Consider the following 18,936-nt stretch of genomic DNA (forward strand, 5'->3'; position numbering starts at 1 on the left):
GCAGACATATATAGACAGACAACCACTCACGCTCACATTCACACCTACGGGCAATTTCAGAGTCATCAATGAACCTAAGCTGCATGTCTTTGGACTGTGGGAGGAAGCCGGAGAACCCGGAGAGAACCCACGCTGACACGGGGAGAACATGCAAACTCCACACAGAAGGTTGTCTGGCCCGGGAATTGAACCCGGGCCCCTCTTGCTGTGAGGCGACAGTGCTAACCACTACACCACCGTGCAGCCCTGATACAATACAATCGACAGCTATTGCTACCAGCCCCACTCAGATAATATCTCATGGTTCAGCTTATTATTTTAGTTCCCTTTACTTTTCATTGTCACGCATTCTCTAACACTCTAATGCTATTGCTTTCTAGTTTCTCAATTCAGAAGTTCAGAAAATCGTTCCTATTGCGGACACCCACCCAACATTGTTTTTTCAATATTCAACGCTGTCGTTCGACTTGTGAATGCTGCCCAAATTTCGCGGAACATCAATAAACAGAACTCCATTGTCGATAACCTATCTATCTTTTTTTCAACTGGCCAGCTTTGAAGAGTTCCAGTACTTATTTGACGCAAACAGTACATCATAACCTTCCCATCGTTCCATCTCATCCCATGACCTGAGAAATACTTGGCATTAAGCATTACTTAATTAAGTGAATCTTCGTTAAACCGTCACCACTTGTCTAACTAGTTACTAAATGTTAAGCTTGTGGTTCTTCTGTAGCTTGTGCCCACAGCAGTATCCTACAATCCACCTGTGTGAACAATTTCAATGAGAATGAAAGTAAGTTCATCCGTCCATGTCATCATAGAACTACAGAATTGGACCCCTCAGAGTATCTAAAAAGAATAAAGTTAACATGCTTTATTAAATACTTATTGGGATAACTGTATCCAAACTAAAAACCCAGAAGCATCCTTGCTGCAAATGTTTATTTTTCTGGTTTCCTTCTGTGCAGCAGAACAGGCATATGTCCATCACCTACAAACTGAAAAGTTACCTGTGGTAACCTGTGGTAAGGGAGGTAAGTCTTAGGCTTGGCTCTGCAGATTTTTTAATTAACAGTTTGATGAACAATCCTTTTGTATCTCACACCGACTCGTCAATCAGGTCGGTGAGGTTCAGCATCAGTTTTGCATCCTATACTGTGTGCAACCCTGTGTTCATGAGGTCTGTTGTGATGTACTCTAATTGGGAATAGACAATAAAAAGAATAACTTTAGTCTTCAGAAACACTACTGTTTGGTAGTAACAGTAGTTAGATAATATGTAAGTTGGTACTAACAAACAGTAACTACTGTTGCAGGCAAGAAATGCAGAAATGTGTTTTTTCACAGGAAATGTGGCTAACACCTGCAACAGGTAGACCGCAAGGTAAATGATGGGTACCGCCCCTTTTCACTCCCGTTTCAATCTCAGAGCGAGTAGTGTCAATCTCGCTGCAAACAACAAGACGTTTGCAGTATCAGATTTCAAAATAAAGTATCCATGTCTGCGTATTCACATTTACTGTACATATACAACAATACTAACTAAACTATACATGAAATAAAACGTTTTATCGGTAATATACAGTGATCTTTAGAACGCATGCACTCATCAACGATTTATTTTTCACTACTAAATCTGATCACGCTTTTAATTTGAAGGCAAAAGGAGGTGCAGTCCCTGTCTGTTAAAGGCACCTACTGTGTGTCTGCTGCTTGTCCCTGTAAGTGGTGTCCCGACCGGTAAATAACTTCAGAGGAGCTTTCGCCTCAGTGACAGGATGTTCACGGTATTCTTCCCGGTGAGGATTTTGATTCGCAATCGCAAACATCTGCTGTTAGCTGCTATTCTGACGCTCGGAGTTGCGGCCGTCTACCATGAGATGATTGCTGCAAAAGCATGGAGCAGTGATACCAGTGAGTTTGATCTTTAAACATGTGTCCATGTACTGCATCATTTACACTGCGCTTAGACCTATGAATCAACCTGTAACAGCTGAATAATGAAAGGAAGTGTCATGCAAAAAAAAAAAAGAAACTGCATTCAAAATTAAGGCGATTATATTTGATTATATTTATATTTGATTACATTTTATTATGGTGTTGAAGAAGAGTATATATTTTTTTCCACTCTTATTTCTAAATATTGAGTAGCACCAATCTTAAAAAAAACATCTTACAAAAAACAAAGTTAATTGCCACACAACAAAGTGCAGTTTAATAAATGACCACAGTGCTTAATCATTCAGCATTTTCTAATGCTGTGTGGTGACTGACAATTTAGCATGATGTCCATATATATAAATCTTTATTTGTCCTGTAATAAAAAAAAAACGTTTACCTTTCACCAATGAGCATCATTGATGCATTTTGGAAAAGATACAAGCCTACTGTTACATCCACACTAATAAGTTTTCGTTTAAAAAAACAGGGTTTTATAACAAAACTGTTTCCGAAATGATTTCCGTCCATACCAACACGACTGAAAATGAATATCAAATCAATACTACGTACATTGGGCATGTAAACATGGTAGGTTGGGTGCTTAGTTACAGAAAATACAACAGAGTATTATTGTACTCTTTAATAATAATAGGTCAGGCTTGATACTAAATTTCGTGGACAAAAAAAACAGTTTTATTTTTCAAACTTAGTTACAAGGCTGCAGGTCTTGCTCTATCTCTCTCACACACACATCAAATGTACTTTAAATTGGACAGTTTTCCTAGATTATGGTTCAAAAATTTGGTCAACATACGTCTCAATTATTTAACCTTGGTTTCGTTGTTTTCTGTTCTTACATTTGTAGGTCTGCCAGTTGATTGTAAGCCCCTGTCGCACTGGAGAGCATTTATGCTTTTGTTTTTTTACAGTTTCATTGTGAACTTAACAATAGTTGTGCAGAACAAAATAAGCATTGATAAGAAAAAGAAAGTTGATTGCCCTCATATAAGGCCACCAAACCTTGTGTTTAAAGGAACAGTGTGTAACATTAAGAATCGTATTGTTTTAGTTAGCTTAGAAAAAGCCTTTTATATCTTCCTTGGGAGAGGACAGAGAACAGCAGGAGGAATGACTGATACAGACGGATGTCTTTGTTCTTCATTCTCTATAAACTTCACTCAGGAATGTTACGTTATTTATTTTATAAACATGTTAGATTTGTTTCCAGTGAGATATTTATTACTTTATATAGTGATTTTGTTGTTCTACACAGTGATAACGTTGCTGGACAAGCCACTCGCTAATCGCTCCAATAATCTTGCTTGCTCTGCATGTAGGCAGGAGCAGGTATGTGTTCATCACCTACAAACTGCAGAGGAGAAACTGAAAGATAAAAACTGTCGGCGTTACCGCAGGAGTGCTCTTAGGCTTGTCTCTGCAGATATGGGTCTTTAATTGACTGGTTATTTTTCCCACATGAAGGTCACATGGTCCCTCAAGAACATAGTTAACGTATGAATTACCTCAGTTAATATATGGAGGAATGGCTTTAGTTCAGTTAATAATAAGCAGTTTACACCAGTCTGTGTCTGATACTTACTTGGATAAACATCTTGGCATTACACTGTCTGCATAACTGGGAAATAACATATGATATGTTTAACAACATTTTGACTGTTAAACAAAGCCTCTCACCTGAAATGTACTTGTGCAACAGAATTTGTCTAAATCCTTCTAACTCTTAAAAAAAAGTCCAGTAGAAACAACCAATTGGCTGCATCAGGAGAGTAGCTGTGCCAAACCTGGAGTATCGTCTCCGACAACGACAGAACAGACCAAAACTTCACATTATTACAATAGCCACATGAAAAATGTCCAGCCCCTTTGTTGTTTAGATGTAATAGTTGTCTTGTATGGAGGCTGGACGCTTGTAAAGCCCTGCAGACATTTGAATTTCACCAAACAAAGCACTGACAGTCCTCTTTAATTGATCGAATTTGATGATGCAATGAATAAAAAAAATAAACAAACAAACACATTGTCAGTGCTGTGGGGAATATTGTGACAAAAATGAAATAGTAGAAGGCAAGTAGAAAGACTGGACGAGTGCAGATGGAGATAAAAATATTCCTCTTTTGCTTTTCTTAACCCCCACTCTAGAATTACGTGTGTTGCCAAAATTGGCCCACATGTCTCAAGACTGTGTGTTTGGAGATCTCCACCCTGGTGATAATGACAGACTCAGAGTCCACTGCGCTGTAATCCCTATTCACTCACTGACACCACAAGCTCACAGAAAAACAAACGCAGAGTACCTCCTTTTAAAATGCACCCTATAATTTGAAAGGTGAGGTTAGAAGGAATAATATTCCTGCATCTGCTCTGCTAGAGTGCCAGAGATTTCTGCCGAAACAAGGTGCCATAAAATAGCAGCTTATTGAAGGCTGTGTGTAAGAGGAGATCCATTCAGTGGTCATATGCGTTGAATTGGAACAGCCAGTGGGTGGGACTCTGTTGGGACACTGGGCCCCATTGTTCGTACAACACAAGTCCACAAGAAATAAAATATGTATTATAATAATAATAAAATACATAAGAAATCTGGTCACACCTGAAGTGACGTGACCTGCTACCAAGCATCAAGTGAGTTAGATTTATAGCACTGGATGTGATGATAGTCTATAGTTTCAATTCATTTGAAGAAGTGGTTGTTTTTCTCTCATTGCAGCAGGACGTTGCCTGTGACATGTTTTCAGGAGCACTGTTTGAGATTGGACTTAACTATTACAAGAGTTTGTCTTTCATACATGTACATGCGCTCTTCCTCTAACAAACCCATCGCATATTTGCAGATTTGCCTGATTGTTTTCACCCACTTCCTCAGGTATGAATCTTGAAGATGACAACGGCAACTGGAGGAGCGCTATATTTTCCAGAACGGTGAGGACTGTGCATGGAAAAGGAAGTGGTGATAGAAAATGTGGTGATGCAAGGGTTTTTGTAGGAGAAGGTGGAAGAAACCAAGCAAACACTTGAATATGTGAGTTTTTTCAGGTTAGAAAGGACCATCAACCAGACTCTGTGGAGGATTCAGCTGTTTGGAGGTCCAGCTACACTCCACAAGACTGGAAACCAGAGGTGTGTGTGTGTTTGTGTGCAGTGCCTGCATGCAAATACTCTCTCACCTCTTTTGAACTCTGAATTACCTGCCCAGGCCTGCCCAATTCCTCCCACCTCAGTGCATTTGTCTCTGTATACAGTGTGTTTCCTGCAGCAGAGTCGGCTTCAGTAGCCTCCATTGCTCTGTCATCATGTTTCCACTATATTAAGCAGCGCTGTGCTTTGGCCAGTTGCTTGCACCTCATGTTTCAGTTTTTGAGGAAGCTGTTGCTGTGTCTGGCTCTGCAGACCAGTGTAAGCGATCTTGCATTATAATAGTTCTACAAAGTGTACATCCAAAAGGGTTTGGCGGTATGACAATATATACAATTAGTCAACCATCAGTGATTTAAAACTGCCACTGTGGTGCTGGTATAGTTCTCACCTTGTGATTCTATATGTGTGTCATGATGGCAACATGTGGTCCTGGTGTTTATATTTCTATCTGTCTCTGAAGAGAGTTTGACACCGCGGTAGCGTCACAACTGTCACAAAACTTTACAGGTGTGAAGTTGAAAACAAAATGAGGGCAGAGTTCAAAGATGGGTGTTGTAAGAACAATCACTGGAAGTAGGGGGGAGGAAGTCGGGAAAGGGTTATTGATCACAGGCACGACAACAAAGAAAAAAAAAAAGAGGCTTGTTAAATGATTACAAGCAGCACTGAGCCTGTGAAGCGCTTTGAGTCATTATTTTACAGCCTAACCTCAGAAAAGGTCACGCTAACATTTAACTGAGTGTGCTGATGACAGCAGAGCATTTAGCCTGACCACTAATGAAATTTGATGATCTACTGGACTGTTAATACTGAGGCTTTGGCTCTTACCTGCATCATTTTGCCCCTGTGCAGCAGTCATCACACAAAGATCAGATATCATGGCCTATTTGGCAGATGTCACAGAGATGTGTACAGGACATCTGGGCCTCTTGTGAAACTTGACTTCTTTCTTTATTTAACTGCGTGTGTATCAGTGTTTCCCACAGACTTTTGTTAAATCAATTAAAAAGAAATTTGACAGCGGTTTCCATTGTCACACATTTCCTGCGATCCACCCCTCTACCTGTGTATAAATATATTTAGTTTAGTTTATTAGAATCCCCATTAGCTTCAGCAGTCGAGCAGCTATTCTTCCTGGAGTTCACAAAACAGACTTGCATAGTGAGATTGCAAGGATAAACATGGCAGCACAAAAACAGAGGGAAAGAAAAGCTCCTGATTCAGATAGTCAAAAAGATTTGAAGTAGTCCGTTACACCCCAGTGTGCCCATCATCAAACCTTGCTTAAAGGATCAGTTTACCTAAATTACAAATTAAATAGTGGTTTCCAGCTATGCAAATAGTAATGTTTTTATAATTTGCATAGATTGCTAAATATTTGAGGGTTTAGCCTCCAACCCTAATTTAAATGATGGTGTCAAAACACTGAAAGATTACATTTAACAAAATCTGTGGATTATTCCAAATGAATTGGTTTCTGTGAAGATAATAATTTTTTTATGTATTTTCATTAGTTTTTTTAGCACCACATACAAAATTCTATTCACCTCTATAGAAGTATGGAGCCATCCATTTAAAAAAATCCTGAGCAAATAAATAAAACCAAAACTATGTGCATCCCACTAGATGTAATGTTTTAGAATTTGACTGAACTGACTCTTTAAATAAAAGTAGGGTTGATGGTGAGAATCGGGTGTCAGAAATCAGTAGTCCTGTCATTGTAAATTAAATGGTATCTAAGGAAGTCTGTATTTGTTGGTTTTATTTAGCAAAGTACTGAGGCCAGATGGTTATTTGTCCCACTGCAGACCTACTGCAGCACAAACAGCAGTGTGTTCCCAGCAGCATCCTCACTCTCTGTTTACTTCCTGCAGTATAAGGGACGGGCTAATCTGCACGTCTTTGAAGACTGGTGTGGCAGTTCTACAGCTGACCTCCGCAAGAACCTGCACTACCCGCTGTATCCTCATGTGAGTCAAATCCTTATCTTTCGAGTTCACTCAGTTGCGATTTATTATATTTAATTGATAATTTACACTTTTAGCAAGGCTAGCACCATGGCTCTAGGGATGGAAATGTTGGGTGGTCTACCACTTGGTTCCAGACTAAAATATCTCAGCAACTATAGGAAGCATTTCCACTGAAATTTTGTGAAGGCATTCATAGTGCAAAGACATCGCTGCACACTCTGACACAAGTGTAGTCAAACACACATGGTTGTTTTCACTCAGAGTTGCATTCTACACCCACATGCTAGATCCTCATGTCCCTGGACTCAAGATGTAGTCTCCCTTTTGAGTAAATATCATGGCGGATTTTCGAAGTTTCCCTTTACTCGCTCTTTCAGTCCAGGACTACAGTGCAGAAGCTGGCCATCTCTCCTCAGTGGACCAACTACGGACTCAGGATATTTGGTTATCTACATCCATATGCTGATGGTACAACATGTACTTTTTGATCTAGTTCCTGTCTGAAACCACATACATGATAAATATCTGTCTCTATATTTCCCTCAATCTGTCTCTTTTTATCTCCTTTTTTTCTTCTCGTTTCTCAGGAGAGTTTGCGTTTGCTTTGAGCTCTGATGATAACTCTGAGTTGTGGCTCAGCACAGATTACTGTCCCCTTAACTTGCAGTTGTTGGCATGGGTTGGGGAGGTACGTATGACTGTGGTCTTCTCAATTGGCAAAGAGTGATTTCTTCATACCTAACACTGAGGTATGAAGAAATAATATATATGTTTAATATATGTGGGCTGTCTTCTTCTAGACAGGCACAGAATGGACAGCCCCGGGTGAGTTTGAGAAGTATGCCAGTCAGACCTCCAAACCAGTTTGGTAAGTTTACAGCATACTGGATAATAATTATACAGTTAATGTCAACAATGCGAGTAGATGCTCACACATCAAAGACAACAAAGAGGGTAGCGATACTATTGGACCTGGATTAACTGACAGTGGTATCTGCCTCACAGAACATGAACAATAGAATATTGTTGTACTTTTGACATATGATATGTCACTTTTGTCCTTGTCACCCTTTTACTTCAAACCCCTGAGAAGGGCACATTTGAAACAACACAGACCTAAATTCCTAAGTAAATTTTTTTTAGCAATTTAAATTTGTCGGAACTTGATCCACTAAATCTGTCTCTTACAAGTTCCCTTCTTTTTTATGCAAGTGCAAAAACTAAATTGCAGGAGTAACCCCTGAATCACAATAAACCAATGTCTCAATGACTCAATGTCTCAACCTCTTATCTAAACCCAAAGCATTTCTATTTAAAATAGGAATCGAATTTACAGCTGTTGATACAGTAAAAACTCAACATTACGCTTACACAAGGGTGCAGTATTTCTAAACATTACATACTGGAAAGTTATGTCACATTGTGTGGGTGTTGATTACCGTAACTGGGCAGGAAACTGAAGATTGAGAAATCGAAATATCAGCAGTTATGATCAACATTTTGTTTATGTGTAGCCTAGTGGCCTTGTTTGTACAGATTATTTAGATTAAATTTGTTTGAAAAGCAAGGCATATTACATTATTTCCACAAGGTGGTCATTTTTTTTCTTTAGTTTTGAGAGTGTCTCATCGAAGTTTCTCAAGTAAGACAAACCTGTAAGGGGAAGATCACTTGATCTAGAAGTTTAAAGTTGATTAATCCTTTCTCTGTAAAGCTTTTATTCACTGAATCTAGTAAGGGAGCAGAGCCACACTGACACCCACACAAACACAAATACACATAAGGTCAGGTGACTGCATCTGCAAAAGCAATAAAAACCTATTGTTTCTACACAGAAACAATACATTTTTTTACCCAAAAGCAATAAAAAGTATTGCTTTTGGGTAATAAGGCTAAGGCTATACTGTTTAGAGGTTATATACATATGTTGCCAATATTTTCGGTTTCATTGAGACAAGCCAAAATTTGCAGAAATGTATTCTGATAAAACACAGAGTAAAGTATTAACAATTATCCTAATTAAAACAAAGATGGAATATCTGCTTCAGTAGCCTCATGAGGACCCAGAGAAAAGAGACTGATACACAGATTTTTATCTGACCAATGTTGGTGCTGAAGCCTTTTATCTAGTCTAGTTCAGTCAGGTGTATTTACATAACCCAATTATTTGATTTGAATAAAGAAAAACTCCCCCAAAAACTTTAAGTGGGTAAAAAATGAAAGAGCAGCAAGGTAAACCTGGATCACCACAGATCCTGCACTTTGAGCAACATTGTTGTATTTCTGTGTCGAAACAGTTTAGGTTGCGTCAGAGGTGACTATATTGTTGTACTGAATATGAACTTTCACTGTCTGACAGGCTGTCGGCTCAGAAGAAGTACTTTTTTGAAGTTATCCACAAGCAAAACAACAAAGGGACTGATCATGTGGAGGTGGCAGTAAGTAGTTCGACTCTGCAGTCAGAAAATGCCTCTCCTTCTTTCTTTGTCTCATTTCATTGGATCCAACTCTCATGTCATGTATGTGCTCATTTCATGTGCAATGTGAGGAATAAAGTAGAAGAGACCTGCAGTTATTTGTGTTTCTTCTCCCACAGTGGCAGCTCCTGGACCAAGGATTTAAATTCAAGGTTATTGAATCCAGTCACATCTCCCTCTATGTTGGTAAGCACAAAAAAACCCACTTCATTCCTGCTACTTAAAAATACAGCATTCAGTTAATTCAGTGAGCTCAGGGTTGAATCTCTATCACACAGTTGCCATAATCCCAAACTGTTTGCCTTTATTAATCTGCAGTGATGCTCAAACCTGCATATCAAGTGAGTGGTTTTGTTCTACAATAGCACTTGTCTTATTCTAATACCCTGTGTTGTCGTCCCACAGATGAGTCTGCCTTGTTAGTGAGTGACGTAGCACACATACCACAGACGGCTGCAAGCCACCAGCAAACCCCCACAAAACAGCAGACCGGTGCAGCAGACATGCTGAGGGAAGACCCAAGAGACACTCTGTACCAAGGTGAGAGACGTCTCTTTGTTGCCCTATTTTTTTCGCCCCGCAGCAGATAAATGGCCTCATTTCCATTTCCCACTGTCAATTGCAATTGTTTTGCATCTTATTTCCTCCTTTTGAATGCACAAAGTGATCGTATCTCAAATCTGTGTGTTGTGTTTGTCTGCAGTGCCTTTGATACACAGCAAGTTCCTACAAGATGTCCTGCCTGACTGCTCTTACAAACCCAGCTACACAATCAAAAACTTTTCTCTCTATCGTTACCAAGGACTGGAGTTTGTATGTATTTATGTAGTTTGTTTATTTAACTAACATTTGTACTTGTTGAACTCCAGGCAACATTATTCTCATTATCTCACATGAATATAGATCTCACACAGTGTTGGGTTTGCAATGAGAAAGCAATTGTTCTTGTTAATGTTGCTCCAGAGTGTTATAGGAAGCTTTTTCCATCTTTCATGGCCCCCTCTTTTGTTTTGTAAATTATTTCCTGTTTTGCTGAGCAGTGTTGCCTATTTGAGGAATCAAAATGATGCCAGCGTACCTAATGTCCTCAGAGGACAGGCTGCACCGATCACTTTGTGCTGACTTCCTGAAGTCTCTGCTTTTTGCCTAGCAACCTCCTAGTGATAACAAGACTCCAGGGTATCACTCTGCCCAGCTAAGAAATAACTTTAATGATGATGAAAATATAAATCATTATTTATATAGCACTTATCAAAACAAAATTAAAAAGTGCCTCACATAAAAAAAGACAAAAACTAAAACGGCAACATACAACCCATAAAACAGAAAAAAACAAGAATCGGATTACATTAGGGAAGGCAGTGCGATAAAAGTATGTTTTGACTTTTTATTGAAAAGAAACCACCGACTCACACTGCCTTATTTCGTCAGGTTGAGTGTTTCAGAGCAGTGGGACTCTTAAAGCTCTTTGTCTTCAGCTAAGAGACTGGAATAGAAAGAGGGCCCCTTCGCGAGCATCTCAAAGTACAAGTAGGGTCGTACTACGGGGATAAAAGATCTGAGTGATATTAAGGAGTCTGACCGTGTAGAGCCTTGTAAGTTATCTATTCTAAAAATTGTTGTAAGCCACTACTTTGAGGCTAAAATATAGGCGATGTGTTCAAACCTGTTTAAAAACCTGGCCTCTGAGTTCTGTGTTATCTGTAGCCTGTCAACAGTCTTTTTCTATTTGGACATGTAAAATCACTATAATCCAGGTGTATCCTATTAGACCACATGTTGTTTATACACAGAAGATCATTTGAATATTTTTTAACCTTTTGGCGCAGCCATACTAGAAATTTCACCCTGTTTCAAATCTTTATGTTAACTATGCTAGTTAGCTGTAGCTTCATATGTATCAGACAGATATGAGAGTGGTGTTGATCTTCTCAACTCTACAAGAAAACTAAATAAGCTCAAATCCCCCCAAATACTGAACTAGATAAGTTGTTTAGTTTGGAAATGATTTGAATATTCATCTTACTTTGCATCAATTCGGAAATCTGGTATGCATCCAAAAGAAGATATGATGCAGTATGTTCAAAATACAAGATCTCATCAGCAATCTTTCGTAGCTTTAACAGCATGTCATTTAAATTCATCTCCCCAGGTCCACATGTCCTACGTCTACCCCAATGACTACACCCGCCTTACACACATTGAGACAGAGGACAGCTGCTTCTACCCCAAAAGCCTGCAGTACACGAAGAGGTAAAACACCACAGGATGAATTACAGATCCAGATGTAGTCACGTTTATCTTAACGTTCTAAATATTCAAATGCATACAGTAGGACAGTGTATTTAGAAGTAGGTTAACAGTAACACCAACAGAGGGTGCCGTACCCTTCATACCGAAAATGTTTTAACAGCAGTAGATGAAATGTTTTGTTTTTTGTTTTTGAGAGAGAAACTCCCAACTGAAAACTGATTATTTTATTTATGTATTTAACAGGGACAGTGCACAGCTTTTTAGCTTTAGTGCCTGGGCAGGAAACAGAGAATAACATCTCTGTTAAGAAAATGAACACTGTATTATGAAAACACAATTATGAGACAGTACATATTAATTAGACAAAAACTACATCAGTAACAACATAACAACAACATTAAGGCAACACAACACCAACAACAAATCTGTGATCTTAACGTAACAGCAGGCTAATTAACTTCTTCTAAATCTTGACATAATTGTGTGTTTTGTCCTCTCGTCTTCAGGTCCCGTTTCGCTAGATACATGAGACTAGACCGTTCTAATATGCAGGACATAGGAAACACAGGAAAAAAAGTAAAGAATAAAGTAAAAAAAGTGGACAGAAAGCAGCTTAAAGCAAAAAAAACACCAGCATTCCGGTCCGAGCAGCTCAATAAACAACATCATATGCAGATGCCCCTTAAAATGAACCTTACCCAAATCCAGAGACTCAAAGACTCAAAGCTTCAACCCACAGAGTGGGATTATCCTCTGCCTGAAAACCCCCAAGTGGCCAAGCAGGGGAGGATTGTAATTGGAGAAATGGAGCTCCAGCCAACAACCACCAAGAGTTTTCACATTTCAAAGAGAGACATTGGCCGCCCTGTAATGAGGCTGCATCAGAGTGACAAATATAAGACTAGACTCCTCATGGATACGGAGATAGGGATGAAAATGCCACTACCAGTTGAAGAACGGAGCATCCACAGAACGGGCAGTGATATCAACTGGAGCCAGACCTTCCAGATCAGCCACCTGAACCTTCAGGCACATCGATCAGATCGGATCGACCTGGGCTGCAACATCTCAGGCAACCTGCCTCTCCACTCCAGTGGCGCTCTACCCATTGTCAAAGCTTTCATGGACCAGCTAAACAAAAAGCACCACGGGTATGTACCGTATTTGAACATGCACTGTGCTTCAAGAATCTGCCTCATTTTAATGAGATTTTTTGTGATCTAAAATGGGTGAAAAGTATCAGCAAGATATGTCTGCGAGTTGTGAGCTGGCCTTCTCACATTTTTGAATTTGAATAATTTTACTGACATAAAGAGAGAAACTATCCAGTATTTCAGCAGAAAAGACCCCCAAAATAAACAGTGTTGTGTAGCAGCAATACTACATGTTTACCACTTATTCCTTTTCTGTTTCCTGATTATCTTGCAACCGGTCAGATTTATCATGGGATTGCTTGACGGCCCATAGGTTGGGAACCACTGACCTAACTGACCAATGAATGTTGGCATGTCGGTCGAGAATGTTGAAAAGCCATTAAAAAATAAAATGCTAGGTTAAAAGATCCTTTTTTTTTTTTTGCTTTATTATTTTGAATGAGTATGTTACATCTTGGAATCAATTACACTTCCAATATAATGAAATAGCGACCACAATGATGTATATGGATTGCACAATTGTTTGTCAGCAATCATGTTTTTTTGATTCGCTCTGTTTCTCCAGGGAATTCACGTTGGTGCGCGTCGTTAACATGGTGAAGCGCATTGACGTGGTCAGGGGCCGCCGCTACCTTCTGGAGCTGGAGCTGAAAGATGTGAACGGCCAGCTGCTGCGCCTGTCGCACTACATCTTTGCTCCGATTGGCCACAGAAGGCAACGTGGCAAGGACTTACCTTTCCAACGACAGGAACCTCAGCTGAAGCTTTGTAACCCAGTGGGCTTCAAATGGAATCCTGACGCCACCGTCCACTTCATAATACCTGGTACATCCACCTTTAACCACGCTCACTATTGCTTATACAATCACCAACTCCTTTGGTTCCTTTTTCCTTTCCAATGCTCCTTTTTGTGTGTTAGTTTCTGTTTTGACTTCGATATTTACAAAAACTTTCATCATCAAGGTACTCAGCTGTTAAAGTTCAGACACATTCACCATAATTGATGACAGACCATCTCAATATGTCAGCTATTACTTCTTCTACTTCTACACGATCTCCAGTAGAAGAATAGGCCTCCAATATATGTTTTTTGTTCCATTATTTAGCTATCGGCGTAAGATTCAAAGTTTTATAATTACTCAGATCTTAGTGGACCTTTTGAAAATCATTTTTTTGGACGGATTCATAGCAGCCAGTCTCCTAGGACGAGATCTTAAAAGGGAAAAGTCAAAACAACAAGGCCTTCTGGTTTGCACCATTCAGAATCCATCATCTGATGGCAGGACTGCTGGATTCAATAACATACAATGAAAATGGGAATCTGACACTGATGCTTCAATAATAGTACACAAAGGTCTTTATTTACATCAGTTATGTAAATATTGATCTCTTCATGGCACTTTGTCCTTTTCACTGAATTTTAAGAGCCGAGGAAGTCAACATTAAAATACTGATGAAAGAAGGATGTGTGCTTTGAGATAAATGTATTCTGTTTAAAATCATTTTCTGTTTCTGCAAAAGAAGATTGAGTACAACAATTAGTTTCTACATCATTTTTAATACTCCTCTATTTAAATACAAGATAAGATAATCCTTTATTAGTCCCACAGCGGGGAGATTTGTTGGATTACATCAGCAAAGTCAACAAGAGACATCATTCGAAAACAGAACAAAAAACAAAACAAGTTCAATAAATGATCAAACAGTAAAGTTGAAATAAATAAATAAACCGTCAAAACAGCAAGAGCTAAAAATACAATATAATCGCCTTCATCAGTTATATTATTTGATCATAGCTGATGAAAACATGACGTCTAAATGTCATAGTTCTGCTCAGTAAATCTTTTCTTGGTCGGGGAGCATAAATAAAGGGTGACTTCTTTTTTTCTTCATATTTTTTCCCTTTATGTCTATTTGACATGACCTGAACAACTTGATTTGTCTGTACCATTCTCAGTGAAAAACCAGGCTCGCTGGGTGCAGCAGCTGATTGCAGACATGGAGCAGCTGTTCAGAGAAACCGGAGACACCAACTTCAATGTCATCATCACTGATTACAGCAGCACAGACATGGACGTGAGGAAGGCTCTACAGGAATCCTCACTCCCCAGGTGTGTGATTTTGAGTTTATGGTCGGTTTGCTTGAATTTTCCAACTCCAAACTTTTTAAAGCTCATCATATACATACATGTATGTGCTAATATTATCAGGTACCAGTATGTGAAGCTAAGGGGAAACTTTGAGCGTGCGGCTGGTCTGCAAGCAGGTGTCAACCTTATAAATGTGAGAATTGCAACATCACTTGTCATTAAAGGTTTAAGATGTAGTGATAGATCTGTGAATAGACAGTCATAATAAATCCCTTTTATATCTCTCCCTCCTCATTATCCCTCAGGATGATCACAGCATCGTGTTTCTTTGTGACCTGCACATCAACTTCCCTCCCTTCATCATCGACAGCATCAGGAAACACTGTGTGAAGGGATACATGGCCTTTGCTCCAATAGTCATGAGACTGGGCTGTGGTGTTACGCGTTTAGAAGCCAAAGGTAGACGCAGATACACCTTATATATCATGATTATATTTTCATGTGACAATGGTTCCTTTTGAAGGTTGGAATATAATTAAAAATCAATTTGAAAGTTCTTTCTTTAGTCAAATATAATACTAAAACACATTTTTGTTGTTGCTCTTATGCCTTACCACTAGAGTCATATTTATCAGAAGTCTTTTAATGGAGTGCTCATATAGCAGTCATTTTAAGCTTAGAACAGTGCCATCATTTCCACAATTTCCACAAAATACTGCATTTGAGAACTATTTAACATGACTAAGAAGATGTTAAATATGTGTCCATGTCTAAAGCCACATCGCAGTGAGTGTAGGAACCCTGTTAGATGTACAACAAAGTAGGAGACAGACAGTGAAGACAAAGGAGAGAAGACGGCTCTGGGATTTAGTCTAGTTTCCACTGACCTGTTTAAGGAAGCCCACTCTACCACTGTTCCTTCGTTGATTTGGGAATTCAGTCTTAAGACAAGCAATGTGTGTGACTCCAGAGATGGAGAGGAACCTGTTGTGTGGATGCAAGCGACATTTAAGTTAAATTAAAATGTGCACATCTGTGTTGCAGGTTTCTGGGAGGTCAATGGCTTTGGCCTGCTGGGGATCTATAAGTCAGATCTTGACGCAGTGGGAGGAATGAACACTGTTGAATTCGGAGACAGCTGGGGAGGAGAAGACTGGGAGCTAATCGACAGGTCCATTCTCACTTTTTAAATTTCACTTTATGTTTTTCACTGATAATATTTACCTCTATTTGCTATATTTGTTTTCTTCAACTTTTTAAATAACCTTTTAAATAGCTGTTGCTACTCACTGTGTTGCTGTTTACTGACAGTGATAATGGGCTCTTGACTCGCATTCACCAAGCTGATTGTAACAAGTTCATGCAAGTTCCTGATTAAAATTTGTTAAGAATAAATCTGCTATGACAATAACTGACTGTAGCAGGTGGAGACATTACAAAGAGTAACTGCTGGCAGGCATTGAACATGACAGACCGATTATTCAGAACAGTTTGAGAGTATACTTGGGTTGATTTTTACTTCCCTAGAGCAGTGTCTTTCTAAGTAGGCACCTTAGGATCCGAAGTATGATGCCGCGAGATTTATGAGCATACCTTTTCTTTTACAGTACATTTAGGCGACTACCAATTTTTAACAATGTTTCACTACATGAAAAAACAGGCCACATTTACATCAACTGCATTATTATATTGCACTTGCACCTATGTTCCTACTTGGATAAATGTATTTCCCCTATTCTCTTCAAAATTAAACAAGTAGCGTACTTACTTTTGTAGTTAATTCATTTAGGTTCAATATTAATCTGTGAATCTGGACAGCAATATAAAACAAACCTGTTTTGGTTGAGACTAAGCCCATTGTTTCACTTAATATATCGATATTTTGCCTTAAAAAGCTAGTTACCACAACGATATGAATTGTAACTAAACAACTCTACTATCTGCTCTCTGCTCCAGGATAATCCAGGGAGGGCTGGAAGTGGAGAGGTTGTACTTGAGGAACTTCTTCCACCACTTTCACTCCAAACGTGGCATGTGGACGCAAGTATCACCCAGCCACAGTTGACCGTGTCACCTGCTCGCTGCACCATGACCACGGACGCCAAGGTTACGATCACAGCAACCAGGGAACTTTAAGGCCGGAACCTGATTCCTGTTCCATAATCGTAAGACCTGCTGACCGACAGGATGGGATTGGTTACTGTCTTCATTCACTTCACCTCTGTGACAAAAGCAACTTACTAGTGGCAGCGGTGATGATCGTTCATAAGGAGATACTACTGATATGCACAGAGTTTATTTCACTGGATGTACTGTTGACTTCTACCAGGGTACTTGGTGATGAATGCCATTGACGTTGTTAATTCACAAATGAAGAAACGGCTGTGCACCATGTCGCTGACGGACACCATGGTGATCTGCATTTCTGGCTGTGAGGAACTGACCTGATCCAAAGACAAATGAAGTGACGCTCCAAGGATTTATTCACACAAGTGTCCGATATCCTAAAGATTACGAGTCTTAACTGGAGAAAAAAATATTTCTATTGTTTGTGACAAAATAAAATCCACTGCAGATTGTGTATATGGTACACAGCCTTATTTTTCATGTTGTTAACTATGGGGAAACTTGATATTTATTGTATTGTTTGTAGGATTTTGTTTTCATTTGAGTTTAATGTTTTTTCTACGAGCGCACACATGTCAGAAAAGTGTATCTGTTGAGTGTCCTCCCCTTATTGTTCTATTAAATATGAACTGTGCCTTCTCTTGTCATGGTTATCCAGGTACTGGGGCTACAAAGTGCTGTTTTTACAGAGTCAGGAATACCCTTAAACTGGAAAAAAATTATTAGATATTTAAGTGATTTTCGTTATTGTATAATTTAATTTTATCTCAGACGGACAGTCAATCATATTTAGACAGTTATGTTTGTGTTGCCCAATGCATCACAGAGAGTTTTGACATATGAATCAAATGTCAAAGACTGAAAAATGCATTATTGTGAGAATTTCTGCCTGTTCTACCCACACTGCCACCTACCAAAGATAATAGTTGAAAGTGGAATGACCTGAAGGGGCATTTTAGTCAATAGCTAGTTTTACTGATATTCAGGTCTGTGCAGCCAGCTCATATTACTTTTATTGATCTATCCGCTGAATTTAATAGTTGTTTTTCAAAAAAACAATTGTTTTGATAAATATCAAAATGTTTTTTCAGCTTCCCATTCTAACTGTGGGAAATATTGTTTTCACTGTAAAACAGTAAATATACCGCTATTGTAGGACATATAGGGAGTGCAAGATGATTTGTGTATTTGTCATATATATTATTGTTATTTAGGACAAGACTAATGGCAGCATTTGTCTGATTGTTCACATTCCGGTTTAACAAACTTGTACCTTTCTTAGTCCTTTGAATCTGTTTTCAACTGGTATTTATAGCAATAAAAACACAATTCTGGTCTGATGCCAGACTTTGTTGGTGGTTTTGGTTTGTAACACTGCCAGGAATTGTGTGATGGTTTTATTCTCTTATTGGTTTTTTTGTGTACCAAAGCATTGAAGCTTTTGAAAAGTGGTTTCTGGTTTGGCCAGAATGTTTGATGCTTTCTTATTTTACTACTCCCTGATGTCTTACTTACAAAACTGTTGTTTTTAGATATACCTCACCTGTCTTTCTGTGCTGACAGTTAACCTCTGCCTTATTGTACGGTTCTGTAAAAGTCTCTTCTCTCAGGTACAGTGTTTTTGTTACGTTTTACACTGCCTTGACAAATCTGAGGAATAAATCACTTTTAAATCGCTTTTATTTCCATTACATTATTTGTGCTTTTTAATAGTTAATATGCTGTGTAAATAGAAAACTGAGACAGAATTCCAACTGATATTACA

The 18,936-nt window shown here is 38.9% G+C and overlaps 1 protein-coding gene across 1 annotated transcript; it reads left to right on the top strand.

Moving 5' to 3' along the window:
• The first annotated feature begins 1,750 nt into the window (after nt 1–1,750).
• On the top strand, nt 1,751–17,771 carry b4galnt3b (beta-1,4-N-acetyl-galactosaminyl transferase 3b). The gene is made up of 19 exons (XM_054620370.1): nt 1,751–1,917; nt 4,829–4,884; nt 4,999–5,082; nt 6,975–7,070; nt 7,448–7,538; nt 7,658–7,758; nt 7,871–7,938; nt 9,430–9,508; nt 9,667–9,733; nt 9,953–10,087; nt 10,251–10,360; nt 11,700–11,800; nt 12,307–12,951; nt 13,520–13,779; nt 14,912–15,065; nt 15,165–15,237; nt 15,350–15,503; nt 16,089–16,215; nt 17,001–17,771. The coding sequence occupies exons 1-19, from the start codon at nt 1,782–1,784 to the stop codon at nt 17,107–17,109; spliced, it is 2,646 nt and encodes an 881-aa protein (XP_054476345.1). The 5' UTR covers nt 1,751–1,781; the 3' UTR covers nt 17,110–17,771.
• Nucleotides 17,772–18,936: the final 1,165 nt, after the last annotated feature.

Source organism: Anoplopoma fimbria, chromosome 19, assembly GCF_027596085.1.
Source record: "Anoplopoma fimbria isolate UVic2021 breed Golden Eagle Sablefish chromosome 19, Afim_UVic_2022, whole genome shotgun sequence".
Lineage (NCBI taxonomy): Eukaryota > Metazoa > Chordata > Actinopteri > Perciformes > Anoplopomatidae > Anoplopoma > Anoplopoma fimbria.